This window comes from Sciurus vulgaris (assembly GCF_902686455.1).
Source record: "Sciurus vulgaris genome assembly, chromosome: 1".
Lineage (NCBI taxonomy): Eukaryota > Metazoa > Chordata > Mammalia > Rodentia > Sciuridae > Sciurus > Sciurus vulgaris.
In genome coordinates, this window is record NC_136461.1 from 143,083,887 (window position 1) to 143,109,590 (window position 25,704).

General features: G+C 37.3%; 1 protein-coding gene across 7 annotated transcripts in view; it reads left to right on the top strand.

The window, feature by feature from the left end:
- The window catches only part of DNAJC5B (DnaJ heat shock protein family (Hsp40) member C5 beta), a 220,354-nt gene that overhangs the window by 186,444 nt on the left and 8,206 nt on the right, over positions 1-25,704 (top strand). For all 7 annotated transcript variants that reach the window (XM_079105389.1, XM_079105392.1, XM_079105394.1 and 4 more), the window contains 2 exons: positions 19,917-20,130; positions 22,134-22,305. In XM_079105389.1, the coding sequence (XP_078961515.1) occupies positions 19,917-20,130; positions 22,134-22,305 (386 nt within the window). The remainder of the gene's footprint in view (positions 1-19,916; positions 20,131-22,133; positions 22,306-25,704) is intronic.

Consider the following 25,704-nt stretch of genomic DNA (forward strand, 5'->3'; position numbering starts at 1 on the left):
GTAAAACTTACGGTATATTAAATGTTGTTAAGTGCTGTGGAGATAAGCAAAGCAGGAGGAGGGGAAGAAGTGTTGGGAGTGTGCTGCATAGATTTTAACATTAAATCCTTCAATTGCAGCATATTCTAAGTATAAATTAACAATTAAAAGTGCAGAGTACACTGGTATGGTGGCACACACCTGTAATCCCAACAGCTCTGGAGGCTGAGGCAGGAGAATCACAAGTTTGAGGCCAGCCTGGACAATTTAGGAAGTCCCTAAGCAACTTAGTGGGACCCCGTCTCAAAATAAAAAATAAAAAGGGGATGTAGGTCAGTGGTTAGTGCCTCTCGGTTCAATCCCTGGTTCCAAACAAGAAAGTGCAGAGTACAAAGTCAGACAGATCTGGAGTCAAAACCCTGCTCTCAGCCTCATTTTCTTCATAAGTAAAAATGTAGATAATAGTACATTTATCTGTAATGACTGCTGAGGATTAAATGAGATGATACATGATACATGCTTAGCCAAGGTCTGACACCTAGGTACTGGGGAAAGAGCCCCAGTTGGAAAAAATAAAGTCAGATAAATAGCTCTATACCACAACTCTTCAGCTAGGGCATGAGTACAGGATGACTCTCTAAGGAATGTGTGTGTGTCAGGGGGATAATTAGATTCTGTGACGATTAAAGTGTTACATGAACTGGGGATGTAACTCAGCAGTATAGAGCTTGCTTTGCATTGGCAAGGCCCTGAGTTTGAGCCCTGCATTTGAGCCCCAGCACTGCAATAAATAAATAAAAGTGTTCAGTTGTTTTATTATAACATACCAATATTTTTAGTATGGTGAAGATTACATCCTTTGCATTTGTTTAATCTTATAAACATTTGTAAGTACTAAATTTAAAATGTTGAGGGGTATGGTTCATCAAAATTATTGTAAGGGGCACCTGAGCAAAAAGTTAGAACCAGAGGGAGATAGAGAGGGAGAGGGAGAGGGAGAGAGAGACACACAGAGAGAGACAGAGAGACAGAGATACCCAAACATCATACCCAAAGTGATTACAATAAGGCATTACAATAAGGCATTTGGTGAATTTGGGTCTGGGTAATCTGCAGGGACCATGGCAGACTACCTTTCTTAGAAGGAAGAGCACCTTCTATCTGCTCCCTGGTCCACTGTCCTGTCCCATCAAGCCCTCACAGATTGTAATTCCCTTTTTCCATTTCTGTTTCTCCCACTCTTCAATTCCTTGAGGGCAAATGCTGTGTGCCTTGTCTCCCATTGCATTTCCACCATGCCAATGGTGGCATAGCACCATGCCAATGTTGCTTAATACAAGAACGACTTGATCAGCAAATAGATATTGATTATGTCTGCTTTCTCCTTAACTATATTCTCAGCTCTTCAGGACCTTGTCAAATGATTTGTTTAGTCACTGCTGAATGGGTAGTCATTGACTGGACCACTAAACAGGAGGGGCAGATGGGCAATGAAAAACAATAGTTCCAATTGGAGACACAAAGCATTCTTGAATGATTCTGAAACCTTTAAGTGAGAAGAAATAGGGAATAAGGAAAGGAAAGCACTGTAGAAAACAGGATCAATTTAAAGAACGCGAGTCTTAAGTATGTAACATAAATGATAGTTTTTATTTATGCCAATATGTACATTTTTAAAAATTGGAAATAAGATTAAGATGTCCCAAAGTGAGGTTGATTGGTTTTCCTGGCATGCTTGGTTGCAAGATCCTAACACAATGCTGGCCTACAGGTAAGAAATCACACAAAAGACCTAGGTTTTCTTTAGCTTCTCAGAGAACCACAAATTTGATGGATACCAGTGTTATACATCTGCTTGCAAGTCTCTGTGTCTCATGGATGAGTTTAATCTCTCCTTATTGACAAATTATCAAATATCTTGGTTCAGGAGGCAGCAGGGGAGTCAGTTTATTCTTCTATTTCATTTAATGTTACATGGAACTTTCTGGAAATTATCTTTCAAATTTGAGGAGTTGAGTTGCCTAAGAGTAGAGCAAAGGGAGGCAAATAATTGTTTTCACAATGAGCAGGAAAGAGTGTCATTTCTGTGGCAACCCCAATCTGTGGTGCTTTTACCCATCTTTATTAGCAATTACAGGTAAAGACAGAGGCTGCCTGTGAATAAAATGTAAATGTCAGGGGAATGCATAGCTAATAGAAGAGTTGTAAATATTTACAAGGCAGAGTGGTGATTCAAGCTCACAAGATTAATTGAAATTAATCTCTATCAACCACTAATTTGCTTCCTGAGTTCTAAAACCTTCCACTAAAAAGAAGAGTATGTGAGGCCATATCAGCATCCTCTTCCAAGTGGGCTGCATCAAATCTTCTGGATCCTTTTAGCTCCTCATGTAGTTGTACTCCAAAAGAACTGGAGTAGCTATACTAGTCTCAGACAAAAGTTTTAAGGCGAAAGTTACTCGAGACAAAGAAGGACATTTTTTAATGAGAAAGATAAGAGATAAATTCTGCATAAAAACAAAACAAACTAAATTTCAAATGAAATAATTGCAAAACCACAAAGCCAATTGTTCTCGTCTTTCCATGCATAGCTGAATCAACTGTGTAGCGTTTGCAAACATGCAGCTGCCTGAAGAATCAAAATCTCCAAGAACAGTGCCATGACGTGAAAAAAAAAAAAAAAAAAAAAAAAAAACAAATCAAACTAAACAAAACCTTCACAGATGATTCTTAATGTTTGATGTTGAAAACTACTGATTGAACTAGTGGGCTGAGAAGTAATGATAAGCATTGTAGAGTGTAGGAATACAAAGATGACCTAGTCTGGTTTTGGTCCTTTTATGAGAGGAGGCCCTCCTCCAGTTGACTGGAAATGAATTAATCTGTCCCTGATGTTTCCACTCTGTTCTCAAGTTCCTGCTCCTGGATTCCTGGTTCTTTGATGGTCTTTACTATTACTCACGTGATATCTAAATAGTCACTTGTGGTGCGCTGACCATTTGGGACAAGACATACTGCTTCAACCAACCTTAGCCCAAGAGCCCCACATACATCTTGTGCACACTTCCTGTTCTAGCCTCTCAACCAAGACAAGGGAGGAATGAGTAGATGTCCCAGAAGACAAGAGAGGAGAAGGGGTGGTCATAGAAGCTTCCAGAAAAGTCAAGCACAAGAGGACTAAATATAGGCCATTGAATTTTTCAGTTAGAATGTCATGGAAAGGGGAGAGTAAGTTCAGGAGAGAACTGAAAACAGATCAGGTTACAGTGGGCTGAAGAGGGAACAGACAGTGAGGAGAGCAACTATGATTTGAAGAAGTGTTATGGTGAGGGAAGGTGGAGAAAGGTAACAGACCAATAGTTTGAAGGAGAGGTGAGAGCAAAAAAGGGCCTTTTAAAAACATGACGAGTATATTTGCTTACTGAGGAGAATGAGCTACTGGAGACATCATTGAAGACACCTGAGCTGGGGGCAGGGGTCCATGGTGGGTCAGGATCCAGGAAGGTGAGCAAATAGATGGCATTGGCAAGATCAATCTTAAGGAGGGGAAATTCTTGTCTTCAAAGTGCAGAAGGATAAAAGAATTGGTGCAATTATTCAGAAGTGGAGAGGTAGAAGTGTGCGAAGAAGTTTCTTTCTCACAAACTTTTTATCTTTTGAAGTAGAAAGAGAGGTTGATTGTTGGAAAAGGGCAGGTGAATGAGGAAGAAGAATCAAGAAATGGTAGAGGCTTGAACAACCATCTTAGGAAGCATGAAAGGGAATTTACTGAGATTAAGCAAAAAGACTGCCAAGTTACATGAAAGACTGAGTGAGGTGGGTATTATACAATACGTATGGCAATGCTGGTCAGACCCTAAATGGGAGTGGAATTAAGAGATGGTAAGAATTATCTCCTTGAGGGTGTGGCAGGGAGTCAGAATATTTAAGGAGTTAAGATGGTTTGAGTAGCATTCAGACTATAAAGTTAAGGGAATTCAGTCATAAAGACTGCCAGTCTAGAATATGTGCTGTTAGGTTCAAAAAGTCTGGGGATAGGGAAAACAGGTTTAAGTGAGAGCATGACCAGAAGATGTGTCAGAGGATAATGTTATATATTTTTGTACTAAGAAGCTTAGAAGACCAGAGATGCTGAGAACCCTGTGAAAACTGCCAGTCAGGAAAACTTCTGGAAATTACCAGGACCTACTTGGAGCGTTGCTGCAATTCACGTTCACTGGAACTTGAGCCAAGAATCAGCAGGAGACAGAGCTTATGTCTGCCCGCTCAGAGCTTTGATTAGAACCAGTGGTGGTAGCTGCTTTTGGAAGTAGGAGACAAGGTATCAAGCTCAAGAAGCCTGTATAGCCATTTCTCCTACCCCCCAGTCTTATTCTCCCTTGACATTCAAAGTTCAGCAGAGATTGCTGGTAGGGAAAGAAAACAAAAATCAAAGAAACAAAAAACAAAAATGCAAATTTCCCCTCAAGAAACATAAAAAAAAAAAAAAAAACAGAGACCCAGAAACTTCTGTTGGGAGCTTTAGCCAAATATAGAAAAATATTTGTAATTTTGGACATATCTTATCCACTTATATTTGCATAAATATCCCAGTGCATTCCACCTTGTTGGGGAGAGTAAATACCTGGCCCTTAATCAGCCATAGCAAAGAATCATAGTGATCAGAAAACTAAAACAAAGCTCTGACAATTGGTATCTGAAATTTGAAAGTTTAAGTATTATTGTATTTTTTTTAAGTGTGAAGTTTGATATTCTTTTTTTTATTGTAAACAAATGGGATACATGTTGTTTCTCTGTACATGGCATAAAGGCATACCATTTGTGTAATCATAAATTTACATAGAGTAATGTTGTTTGATTCATTGTTATTTTTTCCCTTCCCCCCACCCCTTTTCCCTCTATACAGTCCTTCCTTCCTACATTCTTGCCCCCCTCCTTAACCCTAACTCTAACCCTAACACTAACCCTTCCCTCCCCCCATTATGTGTCATCATCCACTTATTAGGAATATCATTCGTCCTTTGGCTTTTTGAGATTGGCTTATCTCACTTAGCATGATATTCTCCAATTTCATCCATTTGCCTCCAAATGCCATAATTTTATCATTCTTTATGGCTGAGTAATATTCCATTGTATATATATACCACAGTTTCTTTATCCATTCATCAATTGAAGGACATCTAGTTTGGTTCCACAGTCTGGTTATTGTGAATTGAGCAGCTATGAACATTGATGTGGCTGTATCTCTGTAGTATGCTGATTTTAAGTCCTTTGGTATAGGCCAAGGAGTGGGATAGCTGGGTCAAATGGTGGTTCCATTCCAAGTTTTCTAAGGAATCTCCACACTGCTTTCCAGAGTGGCTGCACTAATTTGCAGCCCCACCAGCAATGTATGAGTGTACCTTTCTCCCCACATCCTTGTCAACACCTGTTGTTGCTTGTATTCTTGATAATCACCATTCTAATTGGGGTGAGATGGAATCTTAGGGTGGTTTTGATTTGCATTTCTCTTATTACTAGAGATGTTGAACATTTTTCCATATGTTTGTTGATTGCTTGTAGATCTTATTCTGTGAAGTGTCTATTCATTTCCTTAGTCCATTTGTCGATTGGATTATTTGTATTCTTGGTGTAGAGTTTTTTGAGTTCTTTATAGATTCTGGAGATTAGTGCTCTATCTAAAGTATGATTGGCAAAGATATTCTCCCACTCTGTAGGCTCTTTCTTCGCATTGCTGATAGTTTCCTTTGCTGAGAGAAAGCTTTTGAGTTTGAATCTATCCCAGTTATTGATTCTTGCTTTTATTTCTTGTGCTATGGGAGTCCTGTTAAGGAAGTCTGGTCCTAAGCTGACATGTTGAAGATCTGGACCTACTTTTTCTTCTATAATCTGCAGAATCTCTGGTCTGATTCTGAGGTCCTTAATCCATTTTGAGTTTAGTTTCGTGCATGGTGAGAGATATGGGTTTAGTTTCATTCTGTTGCATATAGATTTCCAATTCTCCCAGCACCATTTGTTGAAGAGGCTATCTTTTCTCCATTGCATATTTTTGGTCCCTTTGTCTAGTATGAGAAAATTGTATTTATTTGGGTTTGTGTCCATGTCCTCTATTCTGTACCATTGATCTACCTTTCTATTTTGGTACCAATACCATGCCGTTTTTGTTACTATTGCTTTGTAGTAGAGTTGAAGATCTGGTATTGCGATACTCCCTGTATCGCTCTTTCTGCTAAGGATTGCTTTAGCTATTCTGGGTTTTTTATTCTTCCAGATGAATTTCATAATTGCTTGCTCTATTTCTGTAAGGTACGTCATTGGGATTTTAATTGGAATTGCATTGAATTTGTATAGCACATTAGGTAGTATGGCCATTTTGACAATATTAATTCTTCCTATCCAAGAACATGGGAGATCTTTCCATCTTCTTAGGTGTTCTTTAATTTCTTTCTTTAGTGTTCTGTAGTTCTCATTGTAGAGGTCTTTCACCTCTTTTGTGAGATTGATTCCCAAGTATTTTATTTTTTTCGAGGCTATTGTGAATGGGGTAGTTTTCCTAATTTCTCTTTCTGAAGATTCATCACTTATGTATAAAAATGCGTTGGATTTATGAGCATTGATCTTGTAACCTGCTACTTTACTGAATTCACTTATGAGTTCTAAGAGTTTTCTGGTGGAATTTCCAGGTTCCTCTAAATATATAATCATGTCATCAGCGAACAGGGATAGTTTGAGTTCTTCTTTTCCAATTCGTATCCCTTTAATTTCTTTGGTTTGTCTAATTGCTCTGGCTAGAGTCTCAAGAACGATGTTGAATAGAAGTGGTGAAAGAGGGCATCCCTGCCTTGTTCCAGTTTTTAGGGGGAATGCTTTCAGTTTTTCACCATTTAGAATGATATTAGCCGTGGGCTTAGCATAAAGGGCCTTTACAACATTAAGGAATGTTCCCACTATCCCTATTTTTTCTAGTGTTTTGAGCATGAAGGGGTGCTGTATTTTATCAAATGCTTTTTCTGCATCTATTGAAATAATCATGTGATACTTGACTTTAAGTCTATTGATAATGGTGAATTACATTTATTGATTTCCTGATGTTGAACCAACCTTGCATCCCTGGGATGAAACCCACTTGATCATGGTGCACTATCTTTTTAATATGTTTTTGTATGCGATTTGCTAATATTTTGTTGAGAATTTTTGCGTCGATGTTCATTAAGGATATTGGTCTGAAATTTTCTTTCCTCCATGTGTCTCTGTCTGGTTTAGGTATCAGTGTGATATTGGCTTCATAGAATGAGTTTGGGAGGGTTCCCTCCTCTTGTGTTTTATGGAATACTTTGAGAAGTATTGGAATGAGCTCTTCTTTAAAGGTTTTGTAGAACTTGGCTGAGAACCCATCTGGTCCCGGACTTTTCTTTGTTGGTAGGCTTTTGATGACTTCTTCACCAGCACCAAAAGTAGTAGAAGACAGGAAATAGTTAAACTCAGAGCTGAAATCAATGAAATTGAAACAAAAGAAACAATACAAAAAATTAACAAAATAAATAGTTGGTTCTTCGAAAAAATAAACAAAATTGATGAACCTTTATCCACACTAACAAAGAGAAGACGAGAGAAAACCCAAATCACTAAAATTTGGAATGAACAAGGAAATATCACAACAGACAGGATTGAAATACAAAACATAATTAGAAGCTATTTTGAAAATCTATACTCCAACAAAATAGAAAATTTTGAAGACATCAACAGGTTTCTAGAGACATATGAATTGCCTAAACTGAACGAGGAGGACATACACAATTTAAATAGACCAATTTCAAGTATTATTGTATTTTTTAACTCTTATATTTAAACCATTCAAGTATGATAAAGTCGAGTCCATGCACACACTGAGTAAAAACTAGGGACACACTTGCCAGATCATGAAGTATAGTGCTATCACCATCCCAACTACCACTAGAGGTCAGCACTTGACTCTCAATGCTGGCATGAGGGAAAAGACCAGTTCTCTGAAACGTATCATCATCTATGGTTCCTGTAATTATCTCATGCCATCTGGCTTGAATCACAAATGTGACTCTGGATCCCAGAAAACTAGCAACACTCTAACAATAGTGGGGCGATCTGCTCAGATATTCCATCTGCAAATGTGAGGACATCATAGGACTGTGCAATGAGGCCTTCAGCATGCTCCCATGGGGTTTTTGTGGTCAAAACCCTTGAATCATACATTATGGTAGCAGGTGTTTCAGAAATAATCACACAGCAGGGGTGTCTTTGGCATCACTATTTGCAATTTGAAGCCAAATGATGCCTTGACCTTTCTATTCTGTCCCTCTGGTGGACTCTACACTAATCTGGCTCAGTGGATTCTGCTTTCCTAAGCACCCCCAGCACTCAGTTTTCAGCTTTCCCTCAACCACAGGCTGTTTTGAAGCTTCTTGTCGGGTGAGAAACTGTCTTGGGTACAGATGCATGAAATGGTTGTGTGGGACTTGAGGGATTTGGGAACTGATCAAGGGAAAAGATATCACCATGAGGGGCAGTAATACACAGGCTTTTCTGGTTGGTGCTTGACAGGGTTACATAAGAAGGGCAGTCCTCACTGCCTAAAGTCATCCTAGGGCTTATAGCTAGGGGGTCACCATTCAGAGGGGAAGGAGGGCAAGGCAACTCCAAGGAGAGAAGAGGTCAGAAAGGGCTTATGTGTCCAGGTGATACCTCTCAGTTCAGAGCAGTCTCTAGGTCTAAGAACTCCAACAGTTTATGGCAGCTTTGAGTCTTAAAACCATAAAGCTGTGTCTCAACAATGGTCAGCAGATGTGGTCTGAGAGCTCGTGGGGTATGTAAAACAGGGAGGCGCTAAGTGGCTAAAAAATCTGCTTGTTTGGGCTATTTTTAAAATAATTGGATGTATAAAAATTTGACTTTGGCTCTGGCAGGCTTTTGAGCTAATGGGGCTCAGCTGCAGTGAAGAAATAACGTGGTGCCAATACACAAGAGGCCATCTTTGGCTCCTTTATATAACAGTGGTAGCAAGACTTTGGACAGATTAATAAACAATTGAAAGAAGAGAACATAGACATAAGTGATAATCAGGAGTTTCTGAAGAAGGAGTTTCCTGATCATCACTGACTAAGTCATTTATACCAACTCTCCTTCTTGATCAGAACTAGAAAAAGTGAAAGAAAATATGTACCTTAAAAACATTTAAGAGCAAAGAATGATTGCTCTCCCATGATCTGGGAGAAGAGAAGCTGAGAGTTTGAGTACAACTTCAAATAGCTTAATGGGAAAAAGGGGGAAAATCTTAGATAGTGGCCTAATAAGGATAGGGATCCCACAATTTTATTGAGACTCTAAAGTGCTTCAACTCAGGACAAACTGGAAGCAAACCATCTGTGGTTGGCAATTACATTGGCAGTCCTCAACAAACCCAACAAACCCAAGCAGTTCTCTGACCTGCTTTAATCAATGTGTTGAAAGTGAGCTGTACCTAAATCTCAAAGAAGGCTTGCTAGCCTTTTGCAATCTGGTTTAAGCTAGCAATCACTTAAGAAATATGACTACCATGAGACCATCCTGTTGTGAGAATCCTCACCTAGCCATGTGGAGAAGCTACATGGAGAGAAAAAGGGCTCCAGCCAACAGTCCTAGCTAATTCCCTAGTTAGAGCTAGGGCCAACTCTCCAGCATGTAAGTGAAGCTATCCTGGAGGTAGATCCTTCAGCTGCAACAGAGCTGCCCCAGTCAACACCCAGGAGATAAAAATTGTCTCCACCAAGATCTAGCCAATTACAGTATTGTGAGTAAATAAATAAAATGCTTATTGTTTCAAGTTACCAAACTTTAAACTACCATAACTTGTTACAGAGAAATAGATGATAGAAACAGCAGTCACATATGAACTGTAAAGAACTTTGAGTCATCTGGGTAACTGAGAAAATCTTGATTCCTAATACTGGATTAAGATGACCCCAGTTTTTCAAAGGCTCCCAGACTTCTATAAGAAGAAAATAAAAATGCTTCCTAGTGTTACATCTTAGTCCTCGAGTTTTTCTTTAAAAGTTTTAAAAGTACAAGATCTGTCACACAGACAATCAGGCACATGAGTCAAGACAAGGTGGTCAAGAATCAGAAGAAATGAAGTGCTAGAAACATGGGAATTTTAGGTATTAGAATAATTAGGTACAAAATTTTAAATAATTTTCTATCATCAAGATGGTCAAACACAAGACTGAGAATTTTCACACAAGACTGAAAACTCTGAAAAAGGGATATTTCTAACTTGAAAAAGATACATTTTCTGCAACTAGAAAATGCAACAACCAAATTCAAGAACTCAAAGCTTGGGTTTACTAGGTTAGAGCCCTGTCTGAAAAATAGGTCAGAATAAAATTACCAGATATAATTACAAAAGGACAGAAAACAAAGAGAAAGGACATGGAGGATTCCTTAAAAGGGTGTTTTTATATATATAATTGGAGTCTAAAAAGAGATCATGAAAGATTTCATTCTGCATGTTCCCAATGAAAACCAATTAGAATAAAAAGAACTTTATACCCAGCACATCACAGAAAAAACTACTGAAAACAAGAGAGGTACAGCCTTTATGATACCTAAAGAAAAAATACAGACTACTATCAAAGATCACCAATTAGACCTTAGATGACTTTTCAACAGAGATAATGGGAGCCAGAAGACAATGAACCTGAAATCTTCAATATGATGAAAGGAAATAACTGATAACCTACAATTCTATATCCAGGAAAAATACTCAAAACTGAAGGTTAAATAAATTTTTAAAAAGACATCTAAGCTTAAAAACGTGAGAATTATCAGCAGATTTGCACTAAAGTAGATACTGAAGGGTGTCCAAGGACAGAAGGAATATGGTCCCAGATGGATGGTCAGACATGCAGGAAAAAGAACTAATAATAATAAAATGGCAAATATTTGACTAATGTACACGAAAAATTAATCATATTATTACATTTTTAAATGTGAATTGTATAAAAATAATTATTCTTCAGGGTTTAAAGATTTTTAAAAAATTAAGGTACATGTTACCAATGGCACATAACTTGAGAGGGAGCTAACAGTGTTAGTGTTCTAAGATTTTTATGTTATCTTAGAGGAAGAAAAAAGTCATTAACATTAACTTTAATAAATCGAGGACTTTGTAAACGCAAAAGGACCCACAAAAGAATACTAATTGTTTGTCAGGTTTTTTTTTTTTTTTTTCTGCTGTGACTAAAGGACCTGACCAGAACAACTGTAGAGGAGGAAAGGTTTATTTAGGAGCTCACAGTCTCAGAGGTCTTAGTTCATAGAAGGCTCCATTTTGGGGGGCTCAAAGTGAGGCATGACATCAGAGTGGAAGAGAGTGGCAGAGGGAAGCAGCTCACATAATGACCAGGCAACAAAGAGGTCTCCACTTGCCAGATACAAATATATACCCATAGCCACACCCCAAGTGAACCACTTCCTCCAGTCACACCCCACCTGCCTTCAGTTACCACTCAATTAATCCCATCAGGTGATTAATTCACTGATTGGGTTAAGGCTGTCATAACCCAATCATTTCTTCTCTGCACTTTCTTGCATTGTCTCACACATGAGTTTTGGGGGGACACCTCACATCCAAACCATAACATTCTTCCTCTGTCCCCCCAAAGCTCACAACCATCTCACAATGCAAAATACATTTTGTCCAAGGACATATAATAGTTACAAATTTGTATGCTTCTAAAAACACACAGCCTTAAATATATAACATTAGGGAGAAGTATGCAAATTTATAGCCATGGTGAGAGAATTAAATAAAATGAGGATATAGAAGATGAGAACAAGCAATAAACAAATAAAATTGAAAGTCAGTAATACAAAAACAAAGCACCCAGCAGGTACAGAATATGTATTCTTTTAAAGTATGCATGGAACATTCATAAAAATAATGTGTCATTAAGACAATTCTCAAATTTTAAAGAATTCCAGTCATACAAAATGTGTTCTCTAATGACAGTGCAATTAAGCTAGAGAGCAAAAAATTTAAAGTAGCTAGAAAATTTTAAAGTAACTAGAAAATTCCTATGTTATGAAAATTAGGAAGTATAATTTAAAATAACTCAGGGGTAAAATAAATTGCAATTGAAATTAGAAAACATCTCAAACAATGCTATCTATTAAGATGTGAAATGCACTTAAAGTAGTACTTACAGGGAAATTATTGAGCTCAATACACATGTTAGAAAACTGAATCCAGTAATAAATTAAAAAATACATAATGACCAAGTGTAGTTTATCCCTGGAGAATGAGCTTCATTGAACATTAAAACTCAACCAACCATATAATAACAGATTAAAAGAGAACAACATATCTTCTCAACTGTACAGAAAAAAAATTTGATAAGAGTCAGCATTTATTCACCTTCAGGAATTTAGAAAAAGAACAAGGAAAGGATAGTTGTTAAAGCTGCTCCCATTTAACATTATACTGAAGTCTTAGCCAGGTCAGTAAGATAAGGAAAAAATATTTTTTTTGTCTTTTTTTTTTTTTAATTTTTCGGAACTGGGGATTGAGCCCAGGGCTTTGTAAATGCAAGGCAGACACTTTGCCACTGAGCTACATCCCAGCCCAGGAAAAAGTTAAGTGATAGAATAATTGGAAAGAAACAAAAAAAGATTGTTATTTATAGATTTTACAGTTGAGCATGCAGAAAATCCAAAAGTAACTATAGTTTAATAAAGCTAAGAAATGAGCTTAGAAAGTTTGCAGGATTAAAAAAATGTCTAAAATTATATCTGCAATGAAAATTAGGAAAAATTTACAATTTCAAAACCATAAAAATAATTAAGCTCCTATGAATACATCCAATGAAGCATGTAGGATCTAAATGCTAAAAATTATAAAACCTTGAGAGTCAGTTAAAAAGATCTAAACAGGTGAACATATAATACAAATGTTAATTTTCAAATTAATCTACAGAGTCCATGCAATTGCGATGAAAATCTCAATAAGTTTCATGAATATGTGTGTGTGCATGTTTGTAAACTGGCAAGCTGATTCTAAGATTCAAATGGAAATGTAGAGGATCCAGAGTAATCCAGAACTCTTTTTTTAAAATTATTTATTTTTTAAAAACTGCATTTTGATTCATTGTACACAAATGGGGTACATCATTTCATTTCTATGGTTATACATGATGTAGATTCATACCATTTGTGTAATCATACATGTACATAGGGTAATGATGTCTGTCTCATTCCACCATTTTTCATACACACCTCCCTCTGATGATGTAATCCAGAACTCTTGAAAAACAATGTAGAACGTCCTCTTTAAGATACTAAGACATATTTTAAAGCATCATATGTAAGATAGTTATTGAGATGGCATACACCTGTAATCCCAGTGGTTGAGGAGGCTGAGGCAGGAGGATCATAAGTTCAAAGCTAGCCTCAGCAATTTTTCAAGGCCCTAAAGCAATTTAGGAGACCCTGTCTCAAAATAAAACATAGAAAAGGCTGCGGATGTGGATCAGTGGTTAAGCACTCCTGGGTTCAATCCCTGATACTCCCTGCAACCTCCTACCTCAAAAAAAAAAAAAAAAAAAAAAAAGACCACTGTTGGCCCAGAAATAGAAACCAATAGAGCAGAACAGAGATCCTAGAAATCCAGGGACAGTATTTTATTTTTATAACAAATGGTGCAACAATACTTGGATAGCTATATAAGTAAGTGAGATTGGATGCCTTGCTTTTACCACATTAAAAAAAATCAGCTATAAATGAGACTTTCACTTCCATATGAAAGGCAAAACCATAAATATTTTAGATTTAGAGTTTGTAGAATGATATTTTTCTGGCTCAGGAAAAGATTGACTAATTCAACAAAATTAAATTATGAACTGATGTTCATCAAAAATAACATCAAAATGTTACATTGATAACAAAGACCCAGATTGGAAGGTATCTGCAATGTATATAACTGGCAAATAATTCATATATAACATATATAGAATATGTATTTTTAAGTGGAATAAGTTAATTTTAAAGCCAAACTAAAATTTTGTAAAAAACTAAAATGCACCTAATTATAGGATGTCCAAATGACATATGTATCAACCTCATTATAAATCATAATGAATGTGTATATATATACACATATATATGTATATATATGTTGTGTATGTGTGTATATGTATTAAATACATATATATATAAACATTTAATGTCTGTCAACATCAAATGTTAGGGAGTCATGCCCAGGAACCCATACATTGGTTTCTTCTATTTTCACTTGGGTGTTGCCTAAGTCTAAGAAGGAACAGGGGGACTGGAGATATAGCTCAGTTGGTAGAGTACTTGAGTTGGTAGAGTGCTTGCCTTGCATGCACAAAGCCCTGGGTTCAATCCCCAGCACCATAAAAAAAAAAAAAAAAAAAAAAAAAAGAAGAAGAAGAAGTAGTAACAGGAATTCCATTGAGCCTCCACCATCATGATACACAATTGAATGTTTTTTGGTTCCGTAATCACAACACTTACCATGCACTGAGGAATTCCTAATCTAGGGTGTTTTCACCTACAAACTCTGCTTTATGGAAGCTCATTTTTCTGTCAACCATCAGTCTCCTTCTCATCCCTGCCATTTTTTTCTATAAAGAATAGTCTAGATCCAATATGAACTCAGATTTTTGGTCTCTCCAGTTCAGTCTGGGCCTGTGTCCTTTGCAGTGGGCACTGGCTCTGCCATGAGTGTGGTTTTAAAATTTCTAAGATATAGGAAAAAATCAATTCCTCATCCTCCCTCTTCTACTTTTTCCTCCTAGTTTCAGGTGACTTTCTTCTGGGAGAGCAGAGGAGCAATCAGCTTCATGGTTGAGAGTTTAGTAGAAAGTCAGCAGTGGAGAAATCTTCGAAATAGTTAGCAACAAAAAAACAATCGAATAAAACTGCTGAGTTGAGTGGGGAAAGGCAGCTACAGAGACAGCTGTGCCAAGGTTTGGTTCCCTGAGACTCAGAGGCTACTATTCCTCTAGAATACAAGAAGCTCTCTGACATTCCAACCTCAAGGAGACACGTTTGTCCAAGAACCGGGGCGACATGATCAGAATCTGGCCCCAGATAACACAGAAACTGGTAAAGAGCAGTAGGCAGGTCTCATATGAGAGGGTTAGCGGGCCAAGGAAGACAACAGGGAAAAGCATCACAATTCTTAGAATTATTCCAGTGCCTCAAAAAAATGTGTAGATCTTGGGGCCTTAGATAATTACAATTATAGACCCCACGTATATCTATCATATCTGCCACTCGTTGAATTCACTATGCATTTTGGTTGACAGCTGTCATTGGATTTTGAGGTGAATATGGTGGACATTGAATGCTATTTCTAATACTATATTAGTTATAGACATTCCAGATTAACAGGTAACTAAAAGCATAGAGAGATTTAGAATTAAAGGTTCGCATTCTGACTGAATATCAGGTCACTTTTAAGTATAAAATTAGAAAATGAACAGGTGACTATTCTATTTAAATGTACTACCCTCCTTTCCTGAAATCCTAAATTCCCTACATGTTTTCTTGCTGAACAGACAATTCCTAAGAGGGTAGGACACTGAGCAAATACCTCCTTGAGCAGTGGTGTAATTTTGGCAGCTGCCTCTGTTCGCCATCTTTCCCAAGGATCCCTCAGAGCCAGGAGCACCTGCCAAGAGGAGTCAAAATGCGGCTGACAACCAAGAATTGAATTTGTTACAAGTGGAGGTGTTCCAACCCTCCATGTCTGCCAACTCCATTGTTAGAGGAGTGTGATAAATGGATTGATGCCTCTGCCCTTGTGAGCTGACAAAGATCCAAATAGCTTTCAAAATGACAGGAAGCCAGGCTTCTTTGGCTGTCTTGGGCAGTGTGTATCAGTCTACAACTGAGTCCTGGGAACAAGGAAATGGATGCATTTTCCAGGATTTCTTTTTCCCCATCAAGGCACAAGTAACAGCCTTTTTGATTGGCCTAGACATGATATCTTTGGAACTATTAGGGGGAAATTCTGCTATTAGTATTCCAGGGTACAGAGTGAGGATTCCAGAAATATTATGCCATTAAAACAAACGTGCTTGAAGAATCCACTTAAGGCTTTTTGATAATGATCACTGTGACAGTTTGGGGATTTTTTTTTTTTTTTTTTTTTTTTTTTTCGTTCTCCTACCCTTAATTCAGTAAGGGGTCATTTATGGGAACAAACTGAATTTTCACTGGAGCTTTAAAGTGTTTTAGGAAAAAAAAAAACACATTAAGTAATATGTGTAGATTTTATAATAAGCAATAGTAAAACAATCACCTATAATCTTGATGTGTAGCTATGAACACTCTTGATTTTTGGTTATTCCGTTTTCTGACTTCTGCTTATTTTTCTTCTTTAATTTTCCCCATATAAAGGCATATATACAATTGTGTGTGTGTGTGTGTGTGTGTGTGTGTGTGTGTGTGTGTGTGTGTGTGAAGGTCATCCAGGATGTTTCCAACTAACTAAATCTTCCAGTCAATTCTTAGCCCTCATCTTACATGCCCTGCCCGCAGCATTTGACACAGATGATTACTCTCTTCACTTGGATCCCAAAACCTCATACTCTTCAGATTTCTCCTTGTGTGTCATTGATCCTTCTTTCTTAGTCTCTTTTTCTGGTGAATCTTTTTCAAAACTTAGTCCTTGGACTTCTTGGAACCACTTTCTTGGTTTCATGGTTCTAAATGTCAGCTGCCTGCTAAAGACCCTCAAATGTATATCTAAGAACTCTCTACCATCCCCACTTAGAAGCCTAATAGGTATCTCAGGGTATTCAAAGTGGAACTCATGGATGCCAGAAAATTACTATCCACTACCAAAAAAAAAATCAAAACCAAAAAACCCTCATTAAAGAGTAATTCCCAACTTTTAATTGCTCTGGTCATAACTTTGCTGCCATCTACATTCATGTTTTTCTCTCCCACCCCACACCCAATTTATCAGCTATTTCCCAAAATATATCCAGAATCCAACACTTCTCACCACATCTGCCACTACCACACTGCTCCTAACCACCATGAATTTTGCCTGGATCACTCTAAAACTGTCGCTCTTCTTAAAAATACTACAAAGTCCTCTTCCTTGTCACCAGACTAAAGTCACAATACTTAAAATGACCTACTAAGCATTCTGTGTTCCTTACTTTTTAAATTCAAAAATGTCAATATAGGAAAAGCACAGTAGTAGTGAAGAGTTGTGGTCAGAGTTGGATAGTTTGTGTTCAAAGTCTAGCTCTATTTATTAGCTGTGTAGACAGTGAGCAAGACTCAACCTCCTAGTGCCTAACAAAACAGGATAATCTGCAAAATGGGATAATTATAATACCTATCTCATAGAGTTGTGAGAATTAATGAATTGATGTTTCCAATGTGCTTTAAAATGATGGCATGTAGTAAACTTTGTAAAAGGTTAAAAATAGGCATTTTATGCAATTTCCAAAGGTTGCATTATAAATTTTGAGTGCATTTGCAAATAAATGGATGGAATTGGAGAATATCATGCTAGGGCTTGGAAATAACCAAGCCCTAAAAACCAAAGGCCGAATGTTTTCCCTAATAAGTGGAGAATGATATATAATGGGGGTCAGGGGGTGGGGAATGAGAGAAGAATGGGGGAACTTTAGAATATGTAGAAGGAAATGAGAGGGACAGGGGTATGAAAAATGGTGGAATGAGACAGACATCATTACCCTATGTACATGTACAATTACACGAATGGTATGAATCTACATTATGTACAACCATAGAAATGAAATGATGTACCCCATTTGTGTACAATGAATCAAAATGCAGTCTGTAAAAAATTAAACCTAAATAAAAAAATTAAAAAGAAAACACTGACACCAATGGTTACATTTGTAATAATTTAAAGGTACTCTAAACATCTCTCAAAATGAAAGATAAAAATTGTTTGTACTAAACAAATTTGAAATGAGCTATCATTGTTTTGATTTTTTATTTAGTCTGAGTTCAGTTAGAATGTATTAGACACCATGATTTATGCTTTTAAGTATTTTTTTGTGCATTTTAAGCATCCTAATGCTGCACTGCCTAAATATTTACCTACTTCTTTTTTTCATTTGTTCTTTTTAGATGTACATGACAGTAGCATGTATTTTGACATATTTTACATCCATGGAGTATAACTTATTCTAATTAGGATCCCATTTTGTGATTGAACATGATGTGGAGTTATACTGGTCGTGTATTCAGATATGAAAATAGGAAAGTTATGTCCCGTTCATTCTACTGTCCTTTCCTATTGTCATCCCCCTCCCTTCCCTTCATTCTCCTTTGACTAATCCAATGAACACCTATTCCCCACCTTATTGTGTGTTAGCATCCACCTATCAGAGAGGAAACCTTTAGTATTTGGTTTTGGGAATTGGTTTTTTTCATTTAGCATTATAGTCTCCAGTTCCATCCATTTACCAGAAAATGCTATAATTTCATTCTTCTTTATGGTTGAGTAATATTCCATTGTGTATATATACCACATTTTATTTAATCACTCATCTGTTAAAGTGCACCTAGGTTGGTTCCATAGCTTAACTATTGCGAATTGAGCTGCTATAAACACTGATTGGCTGCATCACGGTAGTATGCTGCTTTTAAGTCCTTTAGGTATAAACTGAGGAGTGGCATAACTGGGTCAAATGATGGTTCCATTCCAAGTTTTCTGAAGAAACACCACACTGCTTTCCAGAGTGGTTGCACCAATTTGCAGTCCCACCAACAATGTATGAGTGTATTTGCCTACTTCTTAACCAGTAATACTTGAATTGCTAAAACAGGTGACTTGTTCAGTTTATATTGGCTTTCAAACTATACTTATTTTTATGCTGTACTTCTGGACTTTTATTTCTGCATTAAAATGAAACATTCTACCTAACATGATATCATAAAAAGAAGTTTATTGTATCTGCAAATACCTATGCTGGGCACAGTAGGAAGAAAAGTTGTGTGGAATTTCCAACCAGGAGAACTAAAATTGACTTTTTGTGGAAAAAATAGTTCAGACTCAACTTTGAACATGACTTTTATCATTATTTAAATTGTCTCCAGGGGGGAAGTAAGAGAAATGCACCCCCCATCCCACCCAGGAGTCTGGCATAGCTGACTTCTCACATCCACTTTTATACCTTTAAAAGTATAAAGAGAAGAGTTAAAGAACACTCCCAATCTGCCCTGAACATGGAGAATATCCCATACCTCCTGGGATCCACTTTATGGCCCAAGAGGAAAGAGGGCCTTATACCCACAGCAAATGTCTACAGTGATTGAAATGGGAAGACATATTTGGAAAGGGGTATGTTGGAAAAAATGTTCCTTTAGAAAATGAATGTGAGTTAAGACTTATCAGTGATTTGTGAAGGGGTCATATATGTGTTCAAGGCACTATTAATTCAGGATCTTCTTTTATACTTTAATTTAATTTGTAGAATATGTGACATGAAGTTCTGTCATTCTGGAAAACTCTTCTGGTTCTAAGTGGAATCTGAGTGTAAGCTAGAACCTGCTGCTAGAACTCTTAAGGGCCTCTACGTGTTAGGGTGGGCTATGGAGCAGCTTTCCAGTAAAGATCTACTCCACACACTCATCCATAGCAAAATGTCTCAGACTCAACAGTTGTGCTCTATAGAGAATGGCCTTGAGGGTGTCGGGGGAGAAATAATATGATGGTTTCTGCACATCAGGAACAAGAGACACCATGTAATGAAAATTTATTTCTTAGTTAAATCACCACAGGTGTGAAACTGATCATTTCATAGTACTTGCACAAATAAAGGATGTACAGATGAACCCTGCCTTTCCAAGATGTTATTGTAATCTTTTTCAAATAACAGTACTCACTTTTTTTTTTATTTTAAAAGAAAATTGGCCCTGAAACACCATCCAGACAAGAATCCAGATGATCCAGCTGCTGCTGAAAAGTTTAAAGAAATCAACAATGCCCATACCATACTTACAGACATGTCCAAGAGAAACATATATGACAAATATGGATCACTGGGACTCTACGTGGCGGAGCAATTTGGAGATGAAAATGTTAATACCTATTTCATGCTCTCAAGCTGGTGGGCAAAGGTAAATCATTTTCTTTTCCTTCAAAAACAACTTTATGGAAGATCACTGTATCCTTCGCTCTTTTAGACTTCATCTCAAAGAAAGACTAGGCATACTACAATTTAACTCTTGTAAATAAAATGAGACATCTCTTCTACCAAGAGCCATTATTTGGGGAGCATTTTTGCTTTAGTTCATCAGTTAATTATTAAATCCATCCTGACTTAAAAATACTGCTAGACATTAATTATATTTGAATTTGGAGCTTCAGGTTAATTCTGACTGGCCTCCCTTCCCCCTGTAGTGACTAATTAAGCACTGACTCATTGCTCAAAACCAAAAATAATTTATTAGTGTGACAACTGTTTAATAAATTATGATAGGACAAATTTAACCATGCACTTTACCATCTCTAGCGTAGACTACATCAGCAAACAAGGTAGTGGAGAAGATGAGTGGTGATTCTGTCATAGGCTCACATGGAGCCTGCTGGGAGGTAGTGAAGAAGGAAGAGAGGGGAACCAGTGAGAAGAAAGTAGAACAGGGAGTGGGGGAGAAATGGACATCTGATCAAGCAGAAGGCAACTTTTTAAGGACTCAGTGAAGTCAGAATTGATTTTTATGTAGTAGATTTTGTTTGATTTCCTAGGAATCCCTAAAATATGTATGTTTGGTGATTAATTCATATTTGCTTGTGAATTTTAATATCCTTATCTTCTGATAAAAGTACATTGATATATAGCCAAGTGGCCCATGCCTGTAATCCCAGTGACTCAGGAAGCTGAAGCACGAGGATTGCAAGTTTCAAGCCAGCCTCAGCAACTTAGAAAGACCCTGTCTCTACGTGAAAAATAAAAAGGTCTGGCGATGTACTTAGTGGCAAAGGGATCCTAGGTTCAATCCACAGCACCAAAAAGAAGAAATTCTACTTACATATATAGACCACCCATACATTCCATTGGTATATTCTGTGGACAGCTCACATTCTTATAAGTTGTGAAAATAATAATTTTTGAAAACAAAATGTCCAAAAAAGCTGGTTTCATGCTCAGTAGTATTCTTTTTTTTTTTTTTTTTTTTATTTTCACATAAGGGAGTTTATTAAGCAAACAGAGTGTCTCCCTGCAGGGTAAGAGAGAAAATGAGAGGAAAAGAAAGGGAAAGAGAAAGGGCACGCACAAGAAAGAGTGTGAAAAGCGAGGAGGAGAAAGTAAGCAAGTGTGTAGGAGAGAAAAGCAAGAGAAAAGATCTCTAGTATTCTGATTGCTATTTTCTTCCACTGAATCTTGTTAAATTTTAGTCTTACACATGCAGGAAGAGAGAGAATATGTTTTTGTTATGAAAAGAAAGTCTGAAGCCTAAGACTTCTCTTGCCTTCTGCAAACTATCCTTTTGGAGTCCTTTTGGGGGGATATCTAGGAGAATTCCCTTTTCTCATGAAAGATTTGGGCAGAAAACAAAGATCCCTCTATATGGATTTGATGCTGGACATTGGGAGCTTTGACATAATAATGACAGATACAAGGTCGGATCATACGTATACAAATATAGAGGCAACATCTTTACTGGGGTCTCCATTTGGGAAGGGAAATGCAGCTCCCACAAGAAAGCATCAGGCTGACTCTCTGGAACAAAAGGAAGGAGCTAGTTTTATTGGCTGACTGGGGTGGGCTGGAGCTGAGGAATGCTAACTGACTTTAGGTGCACTTCAACCTGTGGGGACACTGTAACTCAGGTATCACTGCCCTGTGATAGGGATGAGTTTAGTGAAAGCACCCTGGCTCTAATAATGCACTTGGCATTTCCTCTGGGTCTAACTTATTAGGCAAAACTTTATCAGGAAAATGATTTTCAAGGAAATGGAAAAGATAGTTCCTCCAGCGGGTGAGGATGAGGGTGGACATGCCGTTGTAGGATCAACTGCGATATCTTCAGGGCTCTTGAGGGTGCAGGCTTGGGTTCCAGGGATTCCCCCCTCTCCACCTAACCTCACGCCTATTTTTCTTTGTTTCTGTGTCCCCTAGACCCTATTCATCATCATTGGCCTCTTGACTGGCTGCTATTTCTGTTGCTGCCTGTGCTGCTGCTGCAACTGTTGTTGTGGACACTGCCGGCCCAAATCATCGATGACAGAAGAGGACTTTTATGTGTCACCAGAAGACCTTGAGGAACAGATCAAGATTGACATGGAAAAAGGTGGAGTACAATGAGAGCAGAGGTAGTGGGTGTCCCTTCATAGACCATACCAAGCACCAGGTCCTGCTAAATCAAGAGGTCCAAGCCACTTGAGGGAAATCCCATAGACTATTAGCTTTGGTTGGTCTTTTGGGGAAGAGGAAGGGACATTTGCTTTACCCCAAGCATAAAGAAAAACTGATAATAACGTGAAGTATGCTGATAACAATGCAAAGCAAGTACAATTCATGATCTTATTACAAGAGAGTGAATTCTGGGTTCAGGAAGGTTTGGGTGAGAGTGTCCAGGACACAAGACCCAAGGGAGAAATTTTTCTCAGAAGAAACCTTTCATCTTGTTCCTTTAACATCTCTAGATGAAATAGAAAGGAATAAACATCAAGAAAAGTCATCAACCTTTGATTTTTCTTCCTTTGGATAGATAAAGATGGGCTAGAACTGGAGTAGCCCTGTCTTCTTCCTCTGAAATAGAACATCTTTCTCAATTATATACATTGAGGTTTAACTTCAAAGCAGCCTCAAAAATAGGGCTATTTGCTTTACTAAACAATCTCCATATGTCTTTCTGTGTGTATGCATGACCATGATGAATACTGATTTTTCAAATTCATTCTGCCCAGAAATGAAAAAGAAAAACAAATTGTAGGGAAAGATAAGATCCCAGAGAATCCGCACCAAGGATATTTGATATTCTTTGGGAGAAGTTTGTGTTTAAACAAACCAGCATCAAATTGCCATGGCCCTGCTCCATCTTGCAGCTACAGTTCCCTGTCATTTTCTCCTGTGGAATAAATCATTATTCTGGATTATAGACTTTATCACTGAATCCTAAAACAACACTAGAGGTTCAACTAAAAAAATTACTTGATAATTCACACAATGGCTCATTGTTTTCTGAACTGCTGGAATTTCAGGATGGTGGTACATTTCTGTGGACTGGACCATACTCTGGTCACACTGAAACAAATTCCATCAAGCACCAGAAACTATTTAAAGACTTCCACATGTCTTTTATTTCTATAAAATGTGGTACTAAGTAATATCCAGTATTATCCATTACTGTAGCTCAAAAGAAAAGTCTTCAGTCATATTAAATGTCCTGAGACCCAGACTCTTTGATAATTAGGAGCTTGGAGAGGACAGAAAGAGTTTTTTCTGCAACCTGTGACCTCTTGCTATGGGGTTGGTTAGTTCAACAACCAGAGGAAGTTTTCTGATTTTTTTTTTTTTTTCAGTATTTCACAGTTCTCTGAAAAGCCTCACAGTCTTTCCTCTTTTAAATTAGATAAAAGCTCCACCAAGTCATTTTCAGTAATCTTTGTGGAAGATTTCTTTTCTGGAACAGACCTGACTAGGTGCCAGATTCCACTCAGGGTTCCTCCCTGCTGGGTGCCTGGTGATGAATCTGTGTGTCTCTCACTGTTCTCAGTTCTTCTGACACCCCAGAGCTACCAATTCTGTTCCAGATGTCAGATTCTAGAATCTCATTTGACTGTATTATTAAAGAATCCTTAACTAAAAGGAAAACTTTCTCTTATTTCTAAATATTCAAAACCTCTTATGTAGAGATGATCCACGTTTTGTGGGACCTGAAATGTATGAGATTTGTTCAAAATAAGGTCTGAAAGTGAATATTTATTTGAAATGGGAAAAAGAAATTATAACAAGCTATGAAGCTTAAACTCTGACAAATACCACATATATCACAAAATCTATAAAAGCAGCAGTCATGTAGTTATCTGCCTAGCACAACTCATTTTCCCTCTCATGCTATATGGCTGCCTATTCTTTGATTGTCTATTCATATAACAATAATTTTGTAATACCTTTTTCTATAGGAAAAGAACATAAAACTAATTCTGCCTCTCCTCTAGTGTACTTGATCCAAATTTGTTTTCTTTTTTATAATCGGTGAATTAGAAAGGGTTTTTTGACTCTCCACCTCATTATTGATCCCTAAAATTTAGGAATTGTCAAATTTGGGAAAACAATTTAGTTTATTTTATATAAAAGATATAAGATTTGAGGGGCTGGGGAGATAGCTCAGTTGGTAGAGTGCTTGCCTCTCAAGTACAAAGCCCTGGGTTCAATCCCCAGCACTGAAATAAAAAAAAAGAAAAAGATATAATATTTGAAAGAAATTTCCACAGAACACCTCTATACATTTCAAACCTTGTTACAACACCGAATACTCCCCAGGCCAGAGCCCACTGGACACATTCATATTATATGACACGACCTTTGTCTTAGATCTCTTGTTCCCTCAGTAAGTGAATTGACATAATGAGCTGTAGGAGTATTCCTAAAGGCATTTCTACACCCACATGGCTAGCAATAATTAATTATACACAGTTACTCCATACCACAAAAGCATATCCCACTAAACTCGAAAATATCCCCAATTCTATTCTCCCTTAACCAAATCCCCCAAAAGCTTTCTGTTTTCGTTTGTCAAAGAGAAGGGAAAATCAGCATAAAAAAGGGGAATTTTTTTGCTGATTATAGTCTGTAAATATCTTTCTTTTTCTGATCTATACACGTGGATTCTTGGAAGGGTCTGTGCAGGTGAGGCCCTTGAAGCTTAAGTGTCACCAACTCTGCAACAAATCCATCACTTCTTATAATGAAATCATCATTTCATTATGAAGATCTATGTTTCCTCTGTAGTTAGTTGCATTAATTTTAGAAATGTACTCTACTAATGCAGATACTTGGTGTAGTTCACAGGTGAAATTAATACAAATTAAGGCTGGTGAGGATGAAAAAGCAGACTTCAAAAGCAGACTGTGCTTTCTGAACTGTGGTCTGATAAATAAACTAAGGTCTAATCTGTTCTGTGAAAGAAGGGGTCCCGCTTAAAGTTATTAACCAAAGAGTGTTACTAGTTTCTCAAATATCAAAGTTCTGTTCTCATAATTAATGAGAAGCAATGTACATCAAGACTTGATGCAAAATTTAAATGTAAAGATGCCAGAAGAAACTGGGGGAGATTGGAAGGCAATGGTGTGACATTGGGGCTATCATAATTTTACTTTAGTGAAATAAAATAAAAAGTGACAAACATTTTCTCGCTCAGGTTTGTTTTTTTTTTTGGCAAGGCTTCTGATTGACTTTTTTCTTTGTTCTAATTAATTATACATGACAGTAGAATGCATTTTGACGCATCATATATTAATGGAGTGTAACTTCTCATTCTTCTGGTTGTGTATGGTATAGAGTTACACTGGTTGTGTAACCATATAGACACATAATGTCCAATTCATTCTACTATCCTTCCTACCCCCTTACCCCCTCCACTCCTTTCACTCCTCTCTGTCTAACCCAAAGTTAGACTTCTATTCTTCCCTAGCCAATACCCTTATTGTGAATTAGCATCCGTATATCAGAGAAAACATTGAAC